General features: G+C 36.9%; 1 protein-coding gene across 1 annotated transcript in view; it reads right to left on the reverse strand.

Moving 5' to 3' along the window:
• Nucleotides 1–8,852: 8,852 nt before the first annotated feature.
• LOC100378937 (uncharacterized) overlaps nt 8,853–23,718 on the reverse strand; it is a 54,424-nt gene continuing 39,558 nt past the window's right edge. Inside the window, exons 46-70 of the mRNA XM_085505598.1 lie at nt 23,456–23,617; nt 22,743–22,845; nt 21,240–21,601; nt 20,632–20,835; nt 20,296–20,429; nt 19,911–20,104; nt 19,391–19,515; nt 18,984–19,235; nt 18,735–18,894; nt 18,426–18,596; nt 17,976–18,259; nt 17,238–17,381; nt 17,018–17,113; nt 16,256–16,456; nt 15,635–15,887; nt 15,384–15,538; nt 14,853–15,014; nt 13,167–13,328; nt 12,776–12,943; nt 12,335–12,490; nt 12,058–12,180; nt 11,682–11,810; nt 11,041–11,140; nt 10,450–10,727; nt 8,853–10,189 (exon numbers count right to left, since the gene is read on the reverse strand). Coding sequence (XP_085361724.1) covers nt 10,463–10,727; nt 11,041–11,140; nt 11,682–11,810; nt 12,058–12,180; nt 12,335–12,490; nt 12,776–12,943; nt 13,167–13,328; nt 14,853–15,014; nt 15,384–15,538; nt 15,635–15,887; nt 16,256–16,456; nt 17,018–17,113; nt 17,238–17,381; nt 17,976–18,259; nt 18,426–18,596; nt 18,735–18,894; nt 18,984–19,235; nt 19,391–19,515; nt 19,911–20,104; nt 20,296–20,429; nt 20,632–20,835; nt 21,240–21,601; nt 22,743–22,845; nt 23,456–23,617 — 4,265 coding nt within the window. The 3' untranslated portion in view covers nt 8,853–10,189; nt 10,450–10,462. The remainder of the gene's footprint in view (nt 10,190–10,449; nt 10,728–11,040; nt 11,141–11,681; nt 11,811–12,057; nt 12,181–12,334; nt 12,491–12,775; nt 12,944–13,166; nt 13,329–14,852; nt 15,015–15,383; nt 15,539–15,634; nt 15,888–16,255; nt 16,457–17,017; nt 17,114–17,237; nt 17,382–17,975; nt 18,260–18,425; nt 18,597–18,734; nt 18,895–18,983; nt 19,236–19,390; nt 19,516–19,910; nt 20,105–20,295; nt 20,430–20,631; nt 20,836–21,239; nt 21,602–22,742; nt 22,846–23,455; nt 23,618–23,718) is intronic.

Raw genomic sequence — 23,718 nt, forward strand, 5'->3', positions numbered from 1 at the left:
GACGTCAAACGAAATTCGCCATAACAACGTCTCGTTATAAGACATAATGGCCCTTTTTCGGCAGTTTACCGGTTATAATAACCCATTTTATAGAAAACCCCCTATCTGAGTGCTATAAGTGTCAACCCGTATAAATACACTTTTCAGTAGAAATGAGTTCGCCGTAACATAGAAATAAACTATTACGTCATTTCAAATTAACATGCTTTGACAAACATCTGCTTAATAGGTTTGGGCTGTGCGTGCGTTACGAAACAAAACAAAACAGGAGTACATATCTAATCGCAGTTTTGAGACTACTGGCTTATATAAATCACACTTAACCCCTGATTAAGCGTACCAACAAAACTGCCATCTTGTCGTCGCTTTGTGCCTCATTTTACCGCTACCTATTTTAACATAAAGGTGTTAACGAGAGTACAATAGAACCGAGAACCAATAAGAGTAGATTCGAACTGACGCTTACAAACTTTTAATCAGTCGACGAGTACATAAAAGACTTGGCGGTTTACAAAATTCCGATGATGTCTATTACAAATATGTTACGTTCTTTTAGTACTTGTTTCGTGCTCCATATATTCTAGTATTAGTAACCGTGATCTAATGGAATGATTGATTCGCGATAGGATTGAAATAACCAATGAGTGATTAAAGAACCACACCATTTAAAATTAGTTGACAGGGCTATATTTAGAAGAAAATGGGGAAACATTTCCACTGACGTCATCGGAAAACTGTTTCATTCTAGATGAATCCAATGGAAACCGGTGGGATTTTTGAATAGACGCTTTTGTTCGTGCGATAGATACCACGCGAATGAATGCGTCCGTGTATGATAATGCTCAATTCATTGATTTAATTTGGAGAAATTGATCAAAACTGATATCCGTTCTTTGTCATAGATGCGACGGTCGGTAAATCCGTATTTTGCTTTCAATTCATTTCCCAGCTGTCGGCAATTTTGTTGTGTACAGCATAATAATAAAGCACACAATAGTACTCATGTAAATTGCTGAAATTCACACCGTAATAAACAAGTCTGATTTAATGTCAAAGGATGTCGCTAAAATTGTTCAAACTGACGAACATAGAAGATCTATTAGATTTCCCGTCGCCCTGTTACGGACATACTGACGTACGGACACAACAGACGCGATATGCCATTCAGAGGAGTAGATATGAACAACTGTTGATAATTATATTTACAATTCCGATATGTTTAAATTCGGAGTAAGCAACCCTGTCGTGATTTCAATGTTCCGTCCTGCAAGCTGAGTGTGTATAAAAAAAGGGACATATTATAGAATAAAATCTGGTTACCGAATTAAAGTTGTTAAAACTATCAGAATTTTAAGAAAAGTTCGGTTCATTAATTGTCAAAACGTTCCCACGATTTTTAAGATCCCACAACACGTTTCTGTTAATTTGTTTACCAACGAATTATTGATTGTTGCTGATTAAATGGATCAGTCGAAAGTAAAATTTAGTGAACTTACCTTTTTCTTAATTTTACATTCAACTCATAAAAAATCGGTGAAAATAAACTTTATAAAAAAAAAAACAATCAAAAAGTCATTTCAGTAAAAAGTAATTCCAGTTGAAATAAATAGATTTTACTGTGATAATCATACTCGCATTATCTATATTAAAATATATATTAGAACGTAAGGCAACGCGTACTAGAAGATGCACACGTTCCAAACAGAGTAGTGTCACGCGCACTATAATAAAACAATTCAAATTCATTTACATGTAATAGATGAGTATTACAAAAAATATTGTCGCCATAGTAACTTCTTCCATGTTTGTTTTCGTACCTTCAGTACTAATGGTTGATGGTCGAATTCCGATATTAATAGTGCACGCCTGTTGAGGTGAATTGCGTTTCAGGTATACATTGTGACACCTGCCTTGGTTTGAAAACTGAAATTATGACGTGGTGTCCGTGATGTATTCAAAAGAACCTGAACACGCTTCCCAGAATCGGTTTATTAAAAAAATTCTATTACTTTATTAAGGTAACTATTCTAGTGACGTACAGCATTTTTCAGACAGCACGTTTTACTACTTCTCAAAATCGTATTTTCAATTCTATATATTTGAAAGCTTCACGTTTATCTGAGTTTTGATTACGTCATATGCATCCTCATGTCTATCATGACGACAAACGTTTGTACGCCGGAGTGTGGAACGTAGAGGGCGTTGAAGGGAAACCTTAGAAACACAAATGAACGAACTATTAATAGCGCACAATTTATTGATTGACCGAAATCCGTTTATAATGGTTATTATTGAACGGCAGTTATTTAAAAGTCAAAGGGAAATCGGTTGAGAATACGAAATAGTTATACCTATCACTAGCAAAAACAAAGTACGGCAAGTGAACCAATAACCCCCGGCCCACCCCAGCTTGGATTATCATATTTATTCCAGAATATTCGTATTTCAATTAGGTCGACGTCTAAATATCACAAAGTTGGCAAATCTCCAATTGACATTATAACATTGGCATTGAGATCGAGCTTGCCTCCCACGCCATATCATTAACTGATGAAAGTACCACTGTCGTCTCGAATGTACTCGTATTTTACACGCGATGTATACGTCCCGTGGGGCGACGCAACGCTTTAAAAACGGCAATATGGAGTATTTTGTTTTGTTTGGTATTAAATAGTGATATACACACTTGCCCTAAACTAAAAAAAAAATCGTTCTTCGGTACATTAAATAGTATTCACTTGATGCTAAGACTTACATACTTATTTGCATGCATTTTGAATTAATAGTACGTACCATAAATGCAAAGCGCATATACATTGTATTAATAGTACGTACCGATAATGCAAGACGCATGTACCTTACTATTATTTCATTCTGCCATCTACCTGTATTAAATTTCTATAGCAGTACAGATTTGACTTATTAAATATCTTCAACACTAGTTGCCATGGCAAAGATTATCGGTGTTTTTTATTTATTTGGTATAAATGAACTTGAATTTGCCTCAACACTACTCTCTAAAACAATACTTGTAGTGATAAATTTCACCAGAATTTCACGCTTGAGTGGTTTTCAGCAGTCCGTGACACGGAAATAAAAAACAATCGATTAATTGACGATGTTTATGGTTTATTAAAAGGTCAGATTCATGTTAATACACGATCAATCAATCTCACCAAATAAGGTATCATGTACTTTAAGTAAATAGTAGGATTTTTGCATCGTACCCGCATATCATGTCAAATATTGAGCAACATAACTGACATGTTTTCTTCAATTTCTCATAACGAATACTAACGTCTGCTGGCTACCCGTGAAGAATAAACAATACATTTCGAAAATTCCCGAGTAGGCAGCATTGATGACGTATTGTGGCGTCATTCAATGACGTCACATATTCCTGCATTAAATTTCCTCGGCAGCCGCACGCCTCTTGTGATGACGTCACATCACGACAGTGCAAAGACACGCAAGGCAGAAACATGAGCACCACGCAGTTCAGGAAATGATGCGAGTACTTGTAGCACAAAGTCGTGTGACGTCACAGAATATTTTTTCATTTCGGAGCGCAGTGTTCAAAGTCAGGTGTGGGCGTTGATTTGCATTTTAGTCTTCAATTTCAACCAATCTTTCTCCTTATAATGAAGTCAATTACTGATATAAATTCTTCAAATTCGAAATTAAACTTTGAAGACAATACTGTAATTCTTTAAACAAGTGGTGTTTTCAGTTTACTCTCATACATCATCGGCACGCATCCAACCTACTTTCAGCTACGTTACGCAGTTTGTAATTTTAGCAGTAACTTGAACACACACTTACGTAGGCCTGCTTAGGGCTCAGGGCTATGCAGTATTCCTTGAGAATCTTCTATGAACAAAGAACAGGAAACCACACTCCTCCGCACTCTTTTATTTGCTCGAGAAACAAAACGTTTTCCCAATAAAATAGTGTTGATAGTTGCGCATCCATGGACTTAATTGATTGTACAATGTATTAGTCGTTTAGAGAAAATTTAAAGACACGTGATGGTGTATTGTCGAGTTAAAAAAAAATAAATAAAACGAGCTCAAGTAATCCGATCTTCAGCCGAGGGGTGTGTCGGGCATATCACTGTATATACATCTTACCTCTACGTAATGACACAAAGATTGTACTTCATGTATATTACACTGTACAATGATGTATTCAATAACACCATTTAATTCTTGTCTTCGATCATATTATCTGACCGGTTCATATGTTCACTTCTGACAATGGAATTACTCGATAATTAATAAATCATTTAATCGTTTATTAGCCGCTGATCTTGGTAGTGCCACTGACTCGCGATGTGGCTATTTGCTTGGAAGATAGCGGATTTACTTATATAATGTGCGCCACCAACGACGATGTTTATGAGGTCGGTATTCAATAGACGAAAGAAGGTATTCAACTAATTCGCAAAAAAATTATTATCAGCATAACGTATGTCATCTTATAGTTATTATTGTAATCACTTATATAATTGTATAAATACCTGTTTGGATCTATAATATACTTAATTGTTCCATGTGGAAGTGGTTTTGCAGACAGGGGCGGTGGCACGAAATTGTGTATTGGAGGGGGGGGGGGTCTGCTACCCATCCACAGACCCCCTTACTAGGGGGTCCGGGGGTTGCTCCTCTGGCAAAAATTGAAATCTAAAACTTTTGAAACGCTAGGGGCAAGACAGACTGACAGACCAGTCTCGAAGCTCAGAACATCATCATCCGACACTATATTTGGCATTATACATTATATGGCCGGCGCGCCGCGTCCTGTTCGATATGGGACTCATAGTGACGTACACAACGCGTGTAAAATACATTGTTTGTTTACATGAAATTCGAACAGCATGGCAATCGCAACCATTTTAATACATTATGTAAAACGACAATAAGAGTTCAGCCGTATGTATGATCCTCCAACTCCAACGGTCACGTCGATTTGAAAACCAATAACTTATCTATAACGAATCGTAAAGTTTGTATGATCACATCTTACATTGCCTTTATTCTGCGATCATGATTACATGTACATTAATTCAAGACTTTTCTCGAAATATTCACATCTGTTTAAAAGTATAACCCAACACAAAGCTCAGCGGGCGGGTGAAATTAAGTTTCATGGTGTTGTCTGCTCAGTATTTAGTACTGAGCCGGGTACGAACTACTGTTTATGCCGCTTTTAAACTGGGTCGACAGCATAAACTGCAATCGATATTTGACAAACATTTGACCAATCGGAACGCTCTGTGCAATGACGTCACTTTGATCATACTGTCATTAGGTATAGTATATCACATTCTCGCAGATAAAAAAACTTTACTAAGGAAACCCCGTTGCTATAGTCAAATCACTGCTCCTCGTATAGGGTTGAATGAACCATAATTCGGTCAAAATAACACTACAAATTCATTTTTTACTGCAATTAACATTAGTTGAATATCTTGTTATTAAAAATACTGGCGCACTGCGTCATATCATAAGGGGATACTACACTCTAGTAAAAACGATATAGATATGTTTCAGACAATCGAAATGACTCTAACACACAATAAACAAAAATCAAAATCTTTTACTTCTCAACGTCGTATTTTTGTTTTCAATTTCGCGAACCATTGAATTGCGCCACACACGGTAGATTGGGAACATGTTTATTTTCTGTTTCATGAGGAGATCCGAATACACGTTAAATGCATGTACTCGAAACATTATTTAATAATCATTTAAGTGATTCAACATTTTATTGTTGTTGTGGCATTGAATAATCTTAACACGACAAAATTGAAACCGTGTCGCCACTGGCAACCTTTTTCAATTGGGACGAGAATCATTACCATATGCCTTAAGTTACCAAACAACATTGCTATCGGTGAAGCAATATGTACACTGAACGACATTGCAATGCGGTGTCCACTCTTACCATCGGCCCGCTACATATCGTTATATCGTTTGCCAGTAAAAATGACACAGAGTCTCTAAACAAGTTATATGTTATGAATCCGGGTTCAGGGCATTTGGCTGGTCGCAGGGGATGGGGCAGGTGCATTCTGAATTTCGCAGACAAAGGGGTATAGGCTTTTCGAAGTTCGCATGTCCGCAAAAAAAAAAAAAACAAGAAAGGGGATACTTTTTATAGAACTGACAACTACTAATTGGTCGAACACGGGGACAAGACAACACAAAAGTGTTTTGACAGAGGAAGACCTTGTTGTTTTTGGAACTTTTACCTAAACCAATCACACCAAATGCACCGTGACATTCGAAAGAACGAGAAGACAGCGCACGTTTCTGATGTCTATCTTAAATAAGGGTGTTTTGATTTTTTCCGCGTTTTGTCGAAAAAGAGGAGGCACTTTTTTTTTATTTAAAAATCATTTTGATTTACGAATGACTCGCATTCCCTACCTTCACCAGACAGGTGCCCTGAGGCTTGTAAAACATGTTACTGCTAGTCCTGGCTGCGGGTAAATTATCGTGATTGAATTATTGAATCTGTGAAAGCAACGGTTATTCAGATTTGACGTTACATGTACTTATATTTGTTCAACCGCGGGAACTAAAAATTAGGTTTAAAAAGTTCACGTGACAGAAATCAGCGTATAAAAATAAGTAGCCGGGCGTTTATTCCAGCGTGTCGTCACCACTAAAAATGGAACAAACAATGTTGTCGACTCTGAACTCAATATACATCATCGGTACATGAGGTTTAAGCATGATATTAACTATACCCATTGTCTAGCTGACCTATTTGCCTGTCACGACGAGAGCGCGCCCTTGTTTACAGGTTACTCACGCCGTTTCGAGTATAAAGAGGTTAAGCTTCAGATGACCCACGATAACGGGGCACAAATACAGTTAGTGGGTCACTCAACCGTCACATCATGGCCATTATATTTTATTACGCTGTTTTCGATAACTGTAAGCCAGGAACGAATATATCAATACACTGTAAAGAGTTCTTTTTAGATGTGAAATGTGATTTCAATTCTGATCGCAATAACATGATTTTAGGTATTGTATGCGGATGTTCTGATAAGCCATCGGTAAATCAATGCATCTCGTGGTCAGTGATATCTTCTTCGCGGGAAACATGCGCGAGTATTCGATGTTGCCTGCTACTTCAACGTTCACGAATTCCAATTCACCCAGTTTGAAGTCAGCAATGTAAACCAATTTTAGTTACAACATCACCAACCGCTCCAAGTCACTCTATTTAATCCGGGAGTTTACTACAGTGTGATTTATAACTTGCAGTTTATGTTTATGTAGTCCTTATCACATGCATGTTTTAATTATGTACCTGGAAATGCCTAAAAACACATGTTGGACCGGTTACCTTATCAGATATTGGCAAATGTATTTTTTTCTCATCGTCACTGGTTGTGTTAATAAGCAAATGTATCACGTGACATAGTTCGCCGGTTCATACTTGTATTCAAGGTTGTTTTTCTTGAAAATACAGGTTGTATGTTTCGTCGAAAAAATGACAACAGAATTGCATAGAAACATTATGACATTAATACGTTAGGAGAACAACTTCTCCCGAAACATGAGTATTTTTTTTTAAACATCGCGACAGTAAAAGAACGTCGTGTCACATGCGGCGTTATGAGAACGTCGCGTCACATATACAAGTTCAAAAATTTGACGGTCAAGTACGGTATCTTTCAAAACTTGTTATTGTCAACTACACGTGATTTTTTTACCGACGATTTGCATTTGCATTTGATGGCGATAGCATAACATAAATTATGGTTATTCATTCAATTTACTAGGAGGGCAATTTGTGCTCAAAATAGCGCCGCACTAAGGCATTTTATGTATCGCGATGTTGACATTTAGAGTTAGCTTTGAATTTAGCGTATATCGTTAAAATACAAAAAAAGAAGAAAAAAAGATACTCGTAAATTGAGAGAGGGTGAGAAGCAAAATGCATAGCTAATAGGCGCAATGTCAATACACTTATTAAGTAATATAATTGTCAACTTTCTAGAAATTGGGCCTGGTCTCAGTCGTTAATAAAGGAACCCTGGATTGGTCGCATCGCATCTCTCTGGCAGCGGACCAACAAACCACTGAAACACATCAAAACACTTGAATAGCACATCAATCATCTAGTATGTCAACAACTTGAACTGACCGCAGACTGATAGTCGTACATAATAAAAAAAAGAAGGCGGGTCTCCTCGTCAATTCGGAAGTTACAATCAGCTGTTTCATTGACTAGTTTTACTCCCTCGTACAACAAAGTAGCATTGCGCAGACATAGATATGGCCAATTTGGTTTGCGCGTTGACATCGTTGTTCGGGGAATGGTATTTGACGAGGTTAATAATGCTGCGGTCAGTAAGCGGCTGTTTTGTATTTACAGATTGCCGAACTTCTATATTACGTCATCAAACATAATCATTACATTGAATCCCATGCTAAACTACTTACATATTGTGGGAATTTATTTCAATTATTATTAAGTTCAACTATCCTTTGTTATATTAGGCCTGCTATATCAGCGAGAATGTCCAGGTACATTATTACATTTTAAATATTTGTATTCAATAAAAACTGAGATATGATGTATTATATTAATTTAAAGTTAATTTCTTGCGGTACGCTTTAAAGCTTTGGTCGATGGAGTGCGCCCTCAAACCTGACATTAATGGGGAAAATGGCACCGCTGTTTCCTTTTTCGACAGGTCTTGTATGATTGTGGACAGGTACTCGTCATCAGCACACAGCATCATGTATTTAGCATACATTTAGATTTCACCAACATAAAATACAATAACACAACAACAACAGCAGCAACAACAGCAACAACAAAGCGGCTAATTTATACACATTTATTTTATTTTATTGTATTGTATTCTAAACTTTTGTTAAAATAATTACAGCATAGAACAACATCCCACGTAAAAGAAGTTAATATATCGTTCTTAAAACAGGCACACTCACCGCGGCACTGAAACTATGGAATGCAAATACATTTCACAGTGTCTGAGAGGTCACAACTGTGCTAAGTGGTAAAATCATGATTGAGATCTGACACGTTGATACGTGAAGGAACTTTACTAAAACAGAGTGTCACTTACATACCAGAAACAAATTTACAGAAAAAATAAGAGGACACTCTAACTTCGCAATTAAACTTTTAACAATCGAAATGGACGGACAGATTATTTAATTTTACGTTGGTGTGCCTATTTATACATCGAGTCCTCGAAAATGATGAATAATTATGACTATATTGATTATTATGGATTTATGTGGTCGCCTAAAAACCCGACTATTCATTAACCAAAAATACTGAATTTCGTATAACCTATGAACACTGGTGACGCTGAACTATGTACACGATTGTTTATGGCTAAAAGTGAAAAATAGAACCAGTTACAACCAGATATTCACTGCTTTACATAACTGTCAAGATAATAGGGTTGTTTTCAAGTACAGACATGATGCACAAAAAACGCTATTACAATAGCGCCCTCTGTGAGGCCTTAGTAATCCGTAGAGGGCGCAGTTCAAATGTTTTAAATGTAATGCTAATAGAACAGGAGCCTGTATTCGCCCGACACGATATAAAAATATACATTATAGATATACAAGTCTTATAAATGATTTAAACGCATAAATAAATACACCTGAGTTATCCCAATCCCCCACAGTATTCTTGGATTAATTACCCCAAATGTGACTACCACATCGAATCTATTCTTCGGACTCGGAATTCAAAATAAGTACTGTGAGACAATTTCGATTAAATAATTGCAACGGTTATAAACCCATTAAAAATCAAAAAAATGAATTCACGGTATCAATTTTGAAAATAATAATAATAATGAAAAAAACATTGATAGTTAATTTTATTGGAGCTTAATACAAATGACTAGTTTACAATTTTATAATATGATAACTGCAGAATAGTTACCATAAAACATACTCGTTTGTTTAAAAAACAAACCTGTTGGTTTCCACAGCGAGATGGACTACTTGTTAGTTGGAATATGCTAAGATAAAATATTGCGTAATAAAACAATCGTTTGATGTAAATTCTTATCAACATTTGCATTTCTACTACTTCATCACGTGATAATGATGTGTCAAACAACGCGACATATATACAACATCACATAGTCTGTATTCAAGCAGTTCCTTTAGGCCACCTGAAAATGACAACGAAACACGATGTTGAAATGTACACTCATAAAGAGAGGGTATGGTTTGTTGGGTTAAGCTATGGCCAGGAACTAAACACTTGTGGAGAAACGAACAATCTTGATGACAGAACACACAAACAATGTCGTCACAACTCACGTGACAATGGATAATCTCGCGTAACAATGTATAATCTTGCGTGACAATTTAGCACGACGTGAAACATTACTCGTAGAATGATATAAAACTCGGATGTGGCAAAACATACCTCATTTTTAATATTAAAAGTATGCATCATTGTCTGGTACACTTTCATCCTGTGACTTAAAAGTCCTCATAGAGCCAGACTTATGTGTGATATCAACACTGCTGCCACCGGCACTCTCACTGTACATTGGGTTGTAGTGAAATATCTCATTAAAAGATTCCTCTTCTTTCTTTAACTTATCTATCACATCTCCGTTATCTTCGATGTCGTCAAACACCCAATCCATTGTCGCTTCTTGCGTCTCCCAGCCCGGATGCTCCTTGGACGATAAAGAGAACCTAAACAGCAAAATAACATTAATAAAAAAAAACATATGATCTTGAGGGTTGAATTCTCAGATATCTAACTATCATCTAATTCATTCAAATGATCCGACACTTGTTGCGACTCCTGTTACGAAGAAAATCAAAAACCTGTCGCAGACTAATAATACGAACACCCTCCCTTATATATGTTTCCGAAAATCGTCCCAGTTATGAAGCAGCGAGCTCATGTAAATAAACAATGTATTGTGCGCATATTGTATTCATCGCATGACACCCACATCCAGCAAGAGGCACGACAACTATGGCTCTGTTAAATTATACTGACCTCTTATAAATGAGAAGAATAATAACGCCTAAAACAAGGATCGCTGCAACACCTCCTGCAACAGCGCCGATAACGATAGCAGTCTGACCGTCAGAAATTCCTGGAGAGGATAAAGCATTGCATTGTTAAGTCGTACATGGTGTGGAAAGGCAGACAAATACGCAATTGCCTGTTTGCCTAATCACGTAGTAATCACCATAAAGCTACGCCTTTCCTGCCTTCAAGCGATGACGCACCTTTTGTGACGCCACAGTGACATAGAGAGGTGAAATCAATATTGGTGAACAAAACAACTTTATTTTCTTGTGTAGTCGTTTGTAATTTAGAATATAAACATTCCCCGAAACAATATGTTGTTATTGAAAGGCGATTACCCTAAGAACAGAGCAAACGTCTTTCCTTTTATCCACTATAATGATGGAAGACAAAAGTCACTTGAGGCGTCATTTAACAGGATATTTACTAATCACTCACGGCAAGAGAGTTGAATTAACTTATAACTAAAATTTATCACATAAATTAATTGACATATTAATTATTCGATATAATTAAAAGCATTGACACACAGTGACAATGTGTAATACACTATGATAACTTAAGATAGTATTGCTGCTCTTGTATATGGCTAAATATACACAAACCTGGGGACGTTGAACCCATCTTCACTTCACATCTATCTCCCTTAAAGCCACGTTTACAGTTACAGCTTGCGTTTCCATATGAATCCTTTTCGCACAAACCATCATTAAAGCAGTAGTCAAAACAAACGTCTGCATTACGAAAACAAACTCATACTTAGTATCGAAACATGGAATCATGTGATAAAATTGTTGTATAATCTTCAACAGAAAACCATATCGGCGAAATTTACTTGGATTTACCACAACTTGCAAAGTACCCAGACGTGTGAGCAAATCGTGAATGAGCACACACTTTGATACCAGCAACGTTACAGTTATTGTATTGGTAGTTATAACACCTCTCTACTAGTAAATTAAAATCTTGACAAAACCTCACCTAGGCAGTCTTTGCCGTCGCCCATATAGCCAGGCAGGCATGTACACGTGTACCCAGGTACGGTGTTCCTGCAGACAGCGTTCTCACTGCAATCGTCTGTACCAAGTCGGCATTCGTGGGCATCTACAGAGGTAATCACAATCTAACGTGAATATAAACGTCGCTTTTCTAATTTATAAATAGAACATTGATACTCGAAAACAATTACCTAAATACGATTACACTACGGCAAGAACTCAAACGTCTTGGAGGTGATCGTTGTGGTTGTTTTACTCACCAACGCATTCCGATTCAAATAAAGCGCCCTCAGTGTTGGTGGTGTAATATTCAGGACACGACTGACATCTATCTTGATGGCGAAGTGGATTGTAGGTTCCTAGCGGACACTTCTCACAGACACCGTTATTCAAATACCAACCTACATTGCAGTCAGCTAAAAAAAAAACGATTATAAGCATAAATCATGTCAGTTTCCCAAGATTAACTTCCGCTAAGACATCTTATTCAAATATATGTTTGAATCCACAAACAGATAAAAAAAATCTTCGATCAAAATATATAAACACCGTACACCGTAATTGTTAAAATGTTAGGTTGAAAATAACATGGAATTCGAATAAAAATTAAAGAAAATATGCAAAAATTGTCCACAAGTTTTGGCGGGAAGTTATAGTTATGAAAAAAAGTATCATGGCCTATTTTTGTAGCCACCACTTACCAACATTGCACAGATCAATTGAGTCGGCACCAGACTCTTCGGTAGTGAAACCAAAAGGACACATTATACACGATACTTGTTGGTCAACGTCTGACCGGTATGTTCCTTTTTGGCAAGGTTCACATTCACCACTGACGCCGAGTTGTATTCCAACGGATTTACACACCTCTACAAGAAAAGAGGAAAGTACTGACATTTCACAGAACGTCACTGAGTATAGACGTTGTGTCGTTGATGTATTGACTTCATCGATAGCGACAGTTGCTTTAATTCGATCAAAGGGCATGGGCATTTGTCCATGATCGACTTTGTTTATTGTACTTTGTACAAAACTGATATTGCAAATATACAAACGAAATGATGACGTATCTAGATGAAGACTATTCCTTACCAAGACACTGAGAAGCATTGGTAGCGCCCTCTTCGTCAGTTAACATCCCCTTTGTGCATGTATTGCATACAAACTTTCCCTCTTTGTCTTGCCAGTAACCTCTTTTACACGGTTCACATTGCGATGCGCTGCTATCGTAATAATGTCCAGCAGTGCATCGAGCTGTGGGTGAAAGAACAGAACTCGGTAAGCAATTCGTGTACCGTGACTGTGAAACCGTTCCCATGCATCTTCACAGTGCATATGTTTTTTTTGTCTTGTACTCTCAAAAGTTTAATTAACCCTGTGAATAGTCATAACATAATATCGCTGAAACATTTTTTTGAGTTTTTTTTTTGTTAATTTTAGACCAGATATAATTTTCCACCAGCTACATATCTTATCCAACAAATTAAAAAGAAACAGAAAAATATCACAAGAATTTATTTCCTGAAGGATAACAAAATTTAAGTTTAGCGCTCATAATTTTGTTTATCAATGCCTAATTGGTAAACACTGCCGTCACAGGATAATATATAAAATGGTTTCTCTGTTTAACTCGCAAATTTGAAAACAAATCTGATACACCCCAGCGTAAGTATTTCATGATGTGTATGGAGATTCTGTTCTTGTATGTATTTAACTGCAGCTGAAAATGACCACTGTGACTGCGACTGGCGAAAACAGACACAGACGTTGACAGACAAATGTCAAACAAAAACATGGCTGAATTTGGGAAAGCATGGTGAAATATGACAATTGATTTCTCTATATTTATTTTATATATCTGAAATACCTTCCAGTGTATTATAATGAGGGATATTGTCAATATTCTTATATCTAATGAATATAATAAGTTTAAGTCTATCGTCACGGTAGTTTTTTTTGTTCGCCACATCACCGGAATAATTTACCGCTACGCAAATACTAATTGACAATTAATAATATGCTTAACAACATATAATAGTCTAAAAATAAAAAACAAATTAAACTGTAAAAGATGGTTTCCACCACTACTATATCGTCAGATTTAAATTTTACGAGTATTTTGGCTTTTATATGTAAGATGCATCTGATATTAATATTTGATATTAATAGGCGTGATATTTTGATGAATCGCTAAACGTAAGTACACCTCAATTCATATTGATATACAATGTATAATATATTTCTTCGTAGATGTATGTTGAAATTTTGAAATCTTTTTCTTTATTATTAAATGCCAACGTATCGCACACAAAAAACATAATGTAGAGAAATCAGTAATAGAAGTGCACAGCTTATTCACTAAGTTGGCTCATCATTTCTCTGACTCAACAAGCATTTACAAACTGGTTCATAAATTATATTCACATGATCTAATCTTAATTTGAACCATTTTTTAAGTTAGTTAATTAACTATTTTCAAAACTGAAAAAGCCAATTATCTCTAGTGTTCTAGTCGTAAAATTACCAACATAAATGTAAATACATATATTGTCGCTAAAAATTCAATTCATAATAGCAGGTGAACTTCGATCCCTCCAAATTTTGATCAAGCTACTGATTTGACCAGACCGGTATACATTTCTGAAGAAACGGACTAAACATATTCTATGCGTGGCGTATAAAAAGGGGAAGTTTACACACAACTTGCACTATTTTCGTTTTAATGACACAATAAAGGAGCTATCCCTATCATTTGTATGACAGCAGTTTATTACTCACCGACACACTGGGATACGTCGATCGATCTTCTGCCATGAGTTATGTCATTATCAGGGCACTTATAACATTCTGTCTGGCCTTCATCTGGTTGATAGTATCCCATTTCGCATGGCAGACACGTGTCAGAGTCTATATCGTGATACTCACCACTGGGACATTGCACTGAAGAAATAATACATGAATAGTGAACACTTTGCATCATTGCTCTGAATTGACCTTAAATGCAAATGATCACCGAAATCTCGTTAATTGCGAGACTGACACTGATTATTGTTTAATTCTCTTATATTGTTGCATCTACCATTTCAGTGAATCACGTGGTAGGTGAAACAGCGGACGCGATGACGGGCGAGAATGGAGCAACACCAAGTCTCGTTACCCTTTTTCTCTCAACGAGATTTTGGCGGCCATTTACGTCTAAAGACTATTTGATTAAAACGACTTTAGATGCCCGAACACTCCAACATTTTTTGTCTAAGGCCTTGTATTTGCGCTTTACTGCTTTGAATTGAATCTCCAGACATTGCTTACCGCATGCATCATTATTGTAGGCAAGAACACTTCCGTTCTCACATATCACGATAGTTGACACTACAAGACTATCCGAATCGATCGTAATTCCACCACTTGTGAAGTTCCCATCTTTGACAGCGACCTCAATGACAAGCGAAGGGTCAACGTCGGTACTGTAATGCAAATCAGAATATAACCGTGAATTGCGAATTGAGAATTTCACAATTTATTGACGAACCATTTTTCTAAAACTTGCAGAGATTACTTACGCGTTGCTGGTAAATGAATAATTAATAACAAATGACCCTCCTGTCTGTCGTTTTCGTCTCCTCGCTGAATCGCACTCTATCACGAGGTCGTCAAAATTACACTCTCCACCACATATACCATACAGCGTGTTCAGATAATTCATGGTGTCTTTGAAGGATTGAATGAGTTGTCCAATAATGCCCTGATTGCAAGTGCCAGCGTTTGAGTTTCCTCTCATTTGGCAGTTTACGCCTTGGTTGCCTCTTCCAGGTGCTGCAAGTAAAATTCGTTCATTATCCATTGACATAATGGGAGGTCGCAAGTAGTACACACCGGAAAATTAAATCTGGAAGTTGTTTTTGATAAACCAAACACATTTTAATTCCACGTGGCGACAGTTGAAATTATTTCTTTGAAATGCAAAATGGCGTTTTTATAAATGTTATTTCTTGTCATAATGCTGTGGTTCGGAAAATCTACTGTAAAGGTAAAGCTTGAATCAATTTCTGACACATTTTTATGTTTTTGAGCAAATAAGAAGAAAATAGCGGCACAGAAAACAGAAAATGAAAATGAGCATTTATAGATATTTAGAGGCAGACGTTACGTACAAGGAACTGACAGGATTAACCACAATTTACCTGCACATCCTGGAAAAGTGAAGGCCACATCCGAGTTTTGAGGATCAAAGGTACCCTCGGCGCCGCAAATGTAGTATGGCGGGGGTAAAGTCACAAACCGTTTCCCGGGAAGACATTCAATCACACAGAAATGCCCAGAAGCAAACGGTGAACACACGTGTAGTCCGTTGACTGGTACGTCGGGATATTCACAGTCAAAAGCTGAAAACAATACAATGACATTTATATAAACAAACTGTTAAAGCTCTGACTGTTACATGTAAGAAAAATCTGGTCCAAGTACTGTAAAGGGGGTAATTATTCACTGGGTTTTAATTTAGCTTATTTCGCTGACTGGAAAAATGCGCTAAATTAAAACACAGTGAATATGTAAAATTTAGCATAGAACACATTATCTAAATGACGAAACCGTGAATTTAAAACCCACTGAATATGCCTGAAATGGTAAATCAGTGAAATTTAAACCCAGTGAAAATTAGTCATTTTACAGTATGTTACAATGTGTTTTCTGAATTCACAGCGGCTTTTTGCAATATGCGTAGTCGCAAATCACTTCAGAAAAACTAGGATGAGAATTCACTGCAGTTTGCTCATTTAGGCACATTCCCGATGTGTTTATGGCCGCGTCTTGGCACTACAACAATTCAGGACACTTATTATATAGATGAACTATTGTCTTATACAAAGTGCTTACCACGCGCGACTGTGACGTCATAACACCGGATTACAATTTTCGAAAACAAAAACTATTAGTATACTCACGAAGCACATATAGAAGAAAATTGCACTGGGCCGAGTTGTTGGCAGCGTCATATGCAACGTATCCTATGGTGTATGTACCCCAAGAAAACGTGTCACCTACAAAGAAAAACAATTATTGTGGCGTTTAGCTACTTTGTGCGAGTTGCGCCCTCATCGATGATTACACATCCAACTATCATTCTATTATGACTAATACGGCAACTTATGATTACGTAATTACCTATGGCAAAAGTCTGTTCCACACGGACCACACCGACATCATCTGTGAAAATCGGTTCTTCCCATTCACCAACGGAGAGACTACTATCAGGGTTAATTATTCTAGTCGTATTTGGACAGGATATAACGACAGGAGGCACTTTATCTGGAAGATAATTATTTAGATATATATTATAATGTATATGTTTCATAGCATAGCGTTTTCACACCTGAAAAACCACAGGCTACATATCTTTCAGTTTGTTCATGTAAACCTACTCAATTGGCCCATCTATTTTGGTTAAAGTTTCTCGTATTATATGTCTTAACCTTCACAACAAACATATTCGTGGTTTGTAGTAGAAACATAATGGGTATTTTTATTCTATATTCTACTGCGTTGTCACTTGTGTGATTGTTTCTACAGTTGTTGAAAATGGCAGTGCTTTCATGTGGGAGACATGCAATAAAAAGTACTTTACACGAAACATGGCTTTGTTCGAAGACCTGATATTAAAACTAAAAAACTTAATAAATAAATGCTAATTAGTATGATCACTTGTTGTCAGTATTACCAAGATAACTGTTAAATATAAAGTTCCGAATAAAGAGAAATATTCTTTTCGGTAAGCTGATTAAAAACTTTAGTGAAACTGAGATGCTTTTCGCATGTGTCATGATTATTATTAAAATGCGTCACTTAACGCAAGCGTAATATACTATTAGTGTAAAGAAACGTAAGTGTGAATCTCCTAATTACCTATAACGGTATTACAATCGGAACCTGTGTGACCAATAGAACAGCTCGTTCCTCCGCATTGGGATGGTCTCACTACTTGAACATTTCCGGTAAGATCTTGGTCCATCTGAACCCACAAGATAACATCGCCGAGTGGATTAGAACAATTCGATGCAAGTAGTTGGATGTCTTCTAAGGATAACACTTGAGAGTGCACGTTGACCTGGGTCAGGTCGCCATTAAAGGCAAAATATTCATCGAGTGCGCCGTTTTCATCATAGCTTTGACCTAGCACAATGATGCACCTAAGATAAAGAATAGAACAGTAACCATAACAATACATGTTTATGCGGTTGCATCCACAGTTCTCTCACAACACTACACATAAACTGACAGTTTTAAAACTATAACAGAATATACATGTAATCCATAAATGTTTTAATAATTTATCTAATAATCGAATCTACTTACATATCTTGATCCGAAACATCCGTCCACGAAAGTGAGGATACTGGAGCACCATCTACAAAGATGGCCACAGCGCCCTCAGACACAATCAGAGCCACGTGATGCCAGGTGCCGTCGTTAACCCCAGTGACGTCTTGATCGAGTACAATCAGAACTTCATTCGCTAGATTCTCGCTGTAAGAAACATGTTATATGTTACAAGCTGGAAAAATATACCTATATAACAACATAAAAATAAATGTCCCATCATCTAAACACGTCGGACGATTGATTAGACAAAGATGTAATGATAAAGACACATAATACACTCACCCTCCATATACTGCGATTGTGAAGAAGGTACCAGTCGAGCCTGCATTAGCAAATCTCACCCACAGGGACACACTAAAATCATTGATACATTGGTACTGCGTCGATAGGGACATAGACATGTCTGTTCCAGTCAGGAATAAATCAAAATCAGCTGATTTCTCTGAAAAAAAAACATATTGTAATAATTAATGATTTTTTAGTATTATATAAATGCTAACATTCTAGCAATTTGATGGGAAAACCACAAACCTTTGTCGCATAAGACACCATCGTAGGCTGGCAGGCATTCGCAGGTAAATGTCATAAGGCCATCGTGACATGTCGCACCATTTTGACATGTATCCTGACAATCATCGATGTTATTGTCACAAAAAAATCCGTCAAATCCATCGATGCATTGGCAGGAGTAGCTTCCAATCGTGTCAATACAGGTAGCATTGTTCTGGCACGGAAACTCATCACATTCGTTGATGTTTTCATCGCATATCTCCCCTTCAAATCCTAGAGTTAAAGTTAGAGAAACACATCATGTTTAAAGCCGCATTTCTCTGATAACTAGAAAACAGTTTATATAGATTTCCCTGTAAAGGGCACGACTCTTCATTCACTGGATCATTCACTTACAACAGTCATGAGATTTATAATAATTTACATACCTGCAGCACAAATGCAACTGAAGGCATTAAACGCATCCTGACAAGTGGCACCGTTTTCACAAGGATCTCCACTACAATCATCCGTGTCTTGATCACAATTTTGACCGCTATATCCAGTCGGGCACCTAATGGCAAAAGATAACAATGGTTCAGTTTATAGTATTCTCAACTCTATTTCTATAACACTGATTTACAAATGTACTATAGTAGCTATAATCATTATCTGTTCTTTTAAAATAGGGGTTAATTTATAAAAGAAAATGGTATAGAAAGCCACGGAAAGCATTCAACTAGTTTTAGACACGTTTTAGCAGCCTTTATAAAATTGTATAAGTAATTTTGTTAAATGTTCTGCTTGTTTTATCGAATAAATACAAAAATATATTACGAAAATGTTAATAAAATGGTAAATTTATTTGTATAAGTTTTGTCAAGTTCATGTCCAAAGTTTACTGAATACGTAGTATTGTATTTTGTTACATAATTCATATGTTTAACATAGAAATATGACTGAACTTACTGGCAGGTATAACCATTAACAAGGTCGGTACAAATACCCCCATTCTCACAAGGAACATTGGCACATTCATCGATATTCACATCGCATGTTAAACCAGAGAAACCCGCGACGCAACTGCATTCGAACGAGTTTATTAGGTCGGTACAGTTTGCACCGTTCTTACACGGATTCGAACCACACTCGTCCACTTCCTCCTGCAAGACATTTAAACAATAGTATACGATTGAGTTAAATTAATTAAAATGAGGAGTAAAGGGGGTATGTACGATTCCGTGATTTCATTCTCGTTTCTAGTTCATACGAGCACCATGTTGAGATAACCACAGCTGGTAGATTAGCTCATATAATGTTTGTAATAGACCTCGTCTTTGGTTTCTGCACCTACCTCGCAATAATAACCAGTGTAACCATAGATACAACGGCATACATAGTCTTCGGCATCGATAAGAACTACACACGTGGCATTGTTTCCACATGGATCGGGATAACATGGCGCAGATTGCTCATCGCAGTATTCGCCTACAATTTAAAAACGTAGAAAGTGATAGTCAATTTTAATTGTTACCTTCCAAAATAAAAATAATGCATGCTAATTATATGTTTGCTGATTATAATTTGTACCGACATTCGTCAGTAATACTCCGATTTCAGATTAAACTTCCGGGATTAATATAGTAGTTATAAAATTGTGAACTATTCAATGAGTAACAAAACAATTTACCTCCCCATCCGTAGACACAATCACAGGTGAACTCTTCAAGGCCATCGACACAAGTTCCTCCATTTTGGCAATTGACACCAATACAGTCATCGATGTTGTTCTGGCATCTAGAACCTTCATAACCATTAGGACAGATGCATGAGTAGGCATTATTCCCGTCTTGACATGTGGCTCCATTCATACAGGGACCCGGTGCGCATTCATCTAAAAAACAATAATAATATATAAACAACGTCGACATTCACACAGCCCTCAATTCGTAGTCCAGATACAAGAATTTAAAAGGCAATAGACACACAAAATTACTCATGACTGAATGAGCAACCATATCCTGCACTTATTTATAAATATACTTTGGTGTGACTAATGTACCATACCTTCCAGTAGATTTGACCAGAATTCCCAAACAGTTTCCGTGCTGCTTATGCGGCATGTACATCAATACATCATGATGACAAGTTGCTTAAACAATGGGATATTAAGGAGTATTCGTTTGGGTATTGGTGGCAAATTTGTAATGTTCACTTCGTACTCGTATGTACTGTTTACTTGCCAACTTATCGTTTGGAAAGCATATTACGTACTTTGGTTATTTTGACGGAACTTACCGATATTTTCATCACACAGGACGCCTTCAAATCCAGGTTCGCACTCACATCTAAACGCATTCAACAAATCCTCACAGTAGATTTCGTGATCGCAGGGATCCCCATCACATTCATTCGTCTCCTCATCGCATTGGTCTCCTTGGTAACCAGGTACGCAATCACATCTATATGAACCGACTAGATCGTTGCAGGTAGCACCGTTTTGACAGGGGTCAAATGCGCATTCATCCCTGTCGATTTCACACAAATCTCCTATGTAACCATCCACACAGCTACACACGTACGATGAGAAGCGAAGTTCACACTGACCTCCATTCTGACAGGGGCCGCTGTCACACAACGCTGGCAACTCACATCGATCTCTGCAAATCATAAGAAGATATAATAATTTCTATGGGATTATTTTGTTGTATAGTATGTTCATCACAACATAATATAGCTAAATGCAGATAAATTATGGCATACATTATAACAACATATCCTCTGATGTCTTTAAATAGTAAGCCTATCATACCGAGAATAATACTATCCGTTGCATATGAGTTTTACGTGCGTGTAAAAGTCTACTTTGTTAAGCACTGCCCTACATCCAACCATTACGTTAACGTTATTCAAGGAGCGATCATCTATCGTTATCAAAGTGGATAAACACCGATTGAGTGGTTCAATCAATAAGTCACACATATGTGTATTGTATATTAAAGTAGTGTTCGCATTTCACCGAAATCACAAATTAGTCATAATTTTTGACAAAATTGGTCATAAATCGCATGACAATGTTCATTAGTTTATTGTGTACAATCATGAAGCTAATGTCTCATGGTACAATGAAATAGCATTATTTTGTGTGTTACAGTAAACCTTTTTGAGAAACGTGTCCTAATATTTCTTGAAAATTGCAATTTTTAGAACAATTCCATAGAACACATGTTAAAGAAAATTACATTTTTGTCACTTTTTAAAACCCAGATTTTTTAAATAATTCAGAACAACTAAAAAAGTTCTCCATCATTAACATTATATGATTTTTTCAGCCTATGTCACCAGGCTATATTTTGAGATATTGCATAATATCTCCGTCGTAGGAATCTATGGTAAAAGTGTTATACTGGTGTCAAAATGGCGACTTTCCACTAAAATACAACCATCAATTTCTTTAAAAAAAGGCTGGTGACCCCCAACTTTTTTTCGGTCAAAATCCTTATATTGTCTTGGAGTACAGTTTATTGCAAAATGAATACATTCGGGGTAATTTAATTTATGAGTATGCTTCTACCTTAAGCTGATAAAGTAAGTTGATAACGGTTGTACTTCACTTTAATCATTTTTGTATATAAATAAATTACACGATATCGAACTCATTTTGGTATGTACAATCGAAAATCATATCAAACCAAACCAAAGTTCATCTAAGATGTTCGGTTTCATTACACGATTACGTAACTACTACGTATGTTCATATACTTAACATAAAATCAAGTGTACAAGAAAGGTATTACTCACCCTTTGTAAAGATTAGTACACTCACAGGTATAGTTGAGTGGGCCATAACTTGAACACGTACCGCCAGACAGACACGGTAACAACTCAACACAAATGTCGTAATCTGACGAAAATGAGAAAGCATACTAAAAGTTAGAAATAACAATGTTACAACAAACGAAGACACATATATTACAATATTGAACACGGGATTCGAACACGCTATGCGGACAAGCACCCCCAACCCACAGGCAGACTCGCCACCTACAGCGCCACTCACACGAACAATTGACATTGTTGCACCTTGACGATAACGAGGTTAACATCTATAAGTTTCAGGTTAAGTTTTACAGTATATGCCAATAAAAATAACAGTTTGATTTACCATACATACTGTCCATTATTTTAATTATGTTAAAGGGCAGTGGTCGTCGCGCTGCGTATGTGCGACATTTGTGTTGATAAACATTGATTTACCCACAATCCAATGCGCTCTTCAAATGGAATTCACAAGTATGAGGTTTGCCCTAGGCGCGACTTGCACTGATTACCGCCGGTGACTCCTTCGATACCTTCCAATCACCTAAAAATTACCTAATTAAAGCTTAGGAACGTCTCAGTTCGTACTCGTTGATCTGCGCAACAGTCAAAGTCGCCATCTTTGTTTATATGAGACCCATATATCTCACGCATGCGTGGCGCGACGACTACCGCCATTTAATTACACAACTTACCAACGCAAAGGTCAGCACTGGAAGACCCAGGAGCTAATGTCCCCATTCCACTGGGGCATGGTTCACATCCCGTTGCTCGGCTATCGTTTTGATAGGTATGGCGGGGACATTGTTGACATGGCGATAGACCAGTATTAGAAAACGACCCAGGTTCGCAGAAATCTGTAATAATTGTAAACCCTTGTTAAATATGTATAAAATGTATATTTTAATGATATATGTGTTGAACATTTATTATCAGACACTTCAAATCCCGAAGCTTC

Source organism: Saccoglossus kowalevskii, chromosome 11 (genome assembly GCF_978046115.1).
Source record: "Saccoglossus kowalevskii chromosome 11, keSacKowa6.1, whole genome shotgun sequence".
In the NCBI taxonomy this organism is placed as follows: domain Eukaryota; kingdom Metazoa; phylum Hemichordata; class Enteropneusta; family Harrimaniidae; genus Saccoglossus; species Saccoglossus kowalevskii.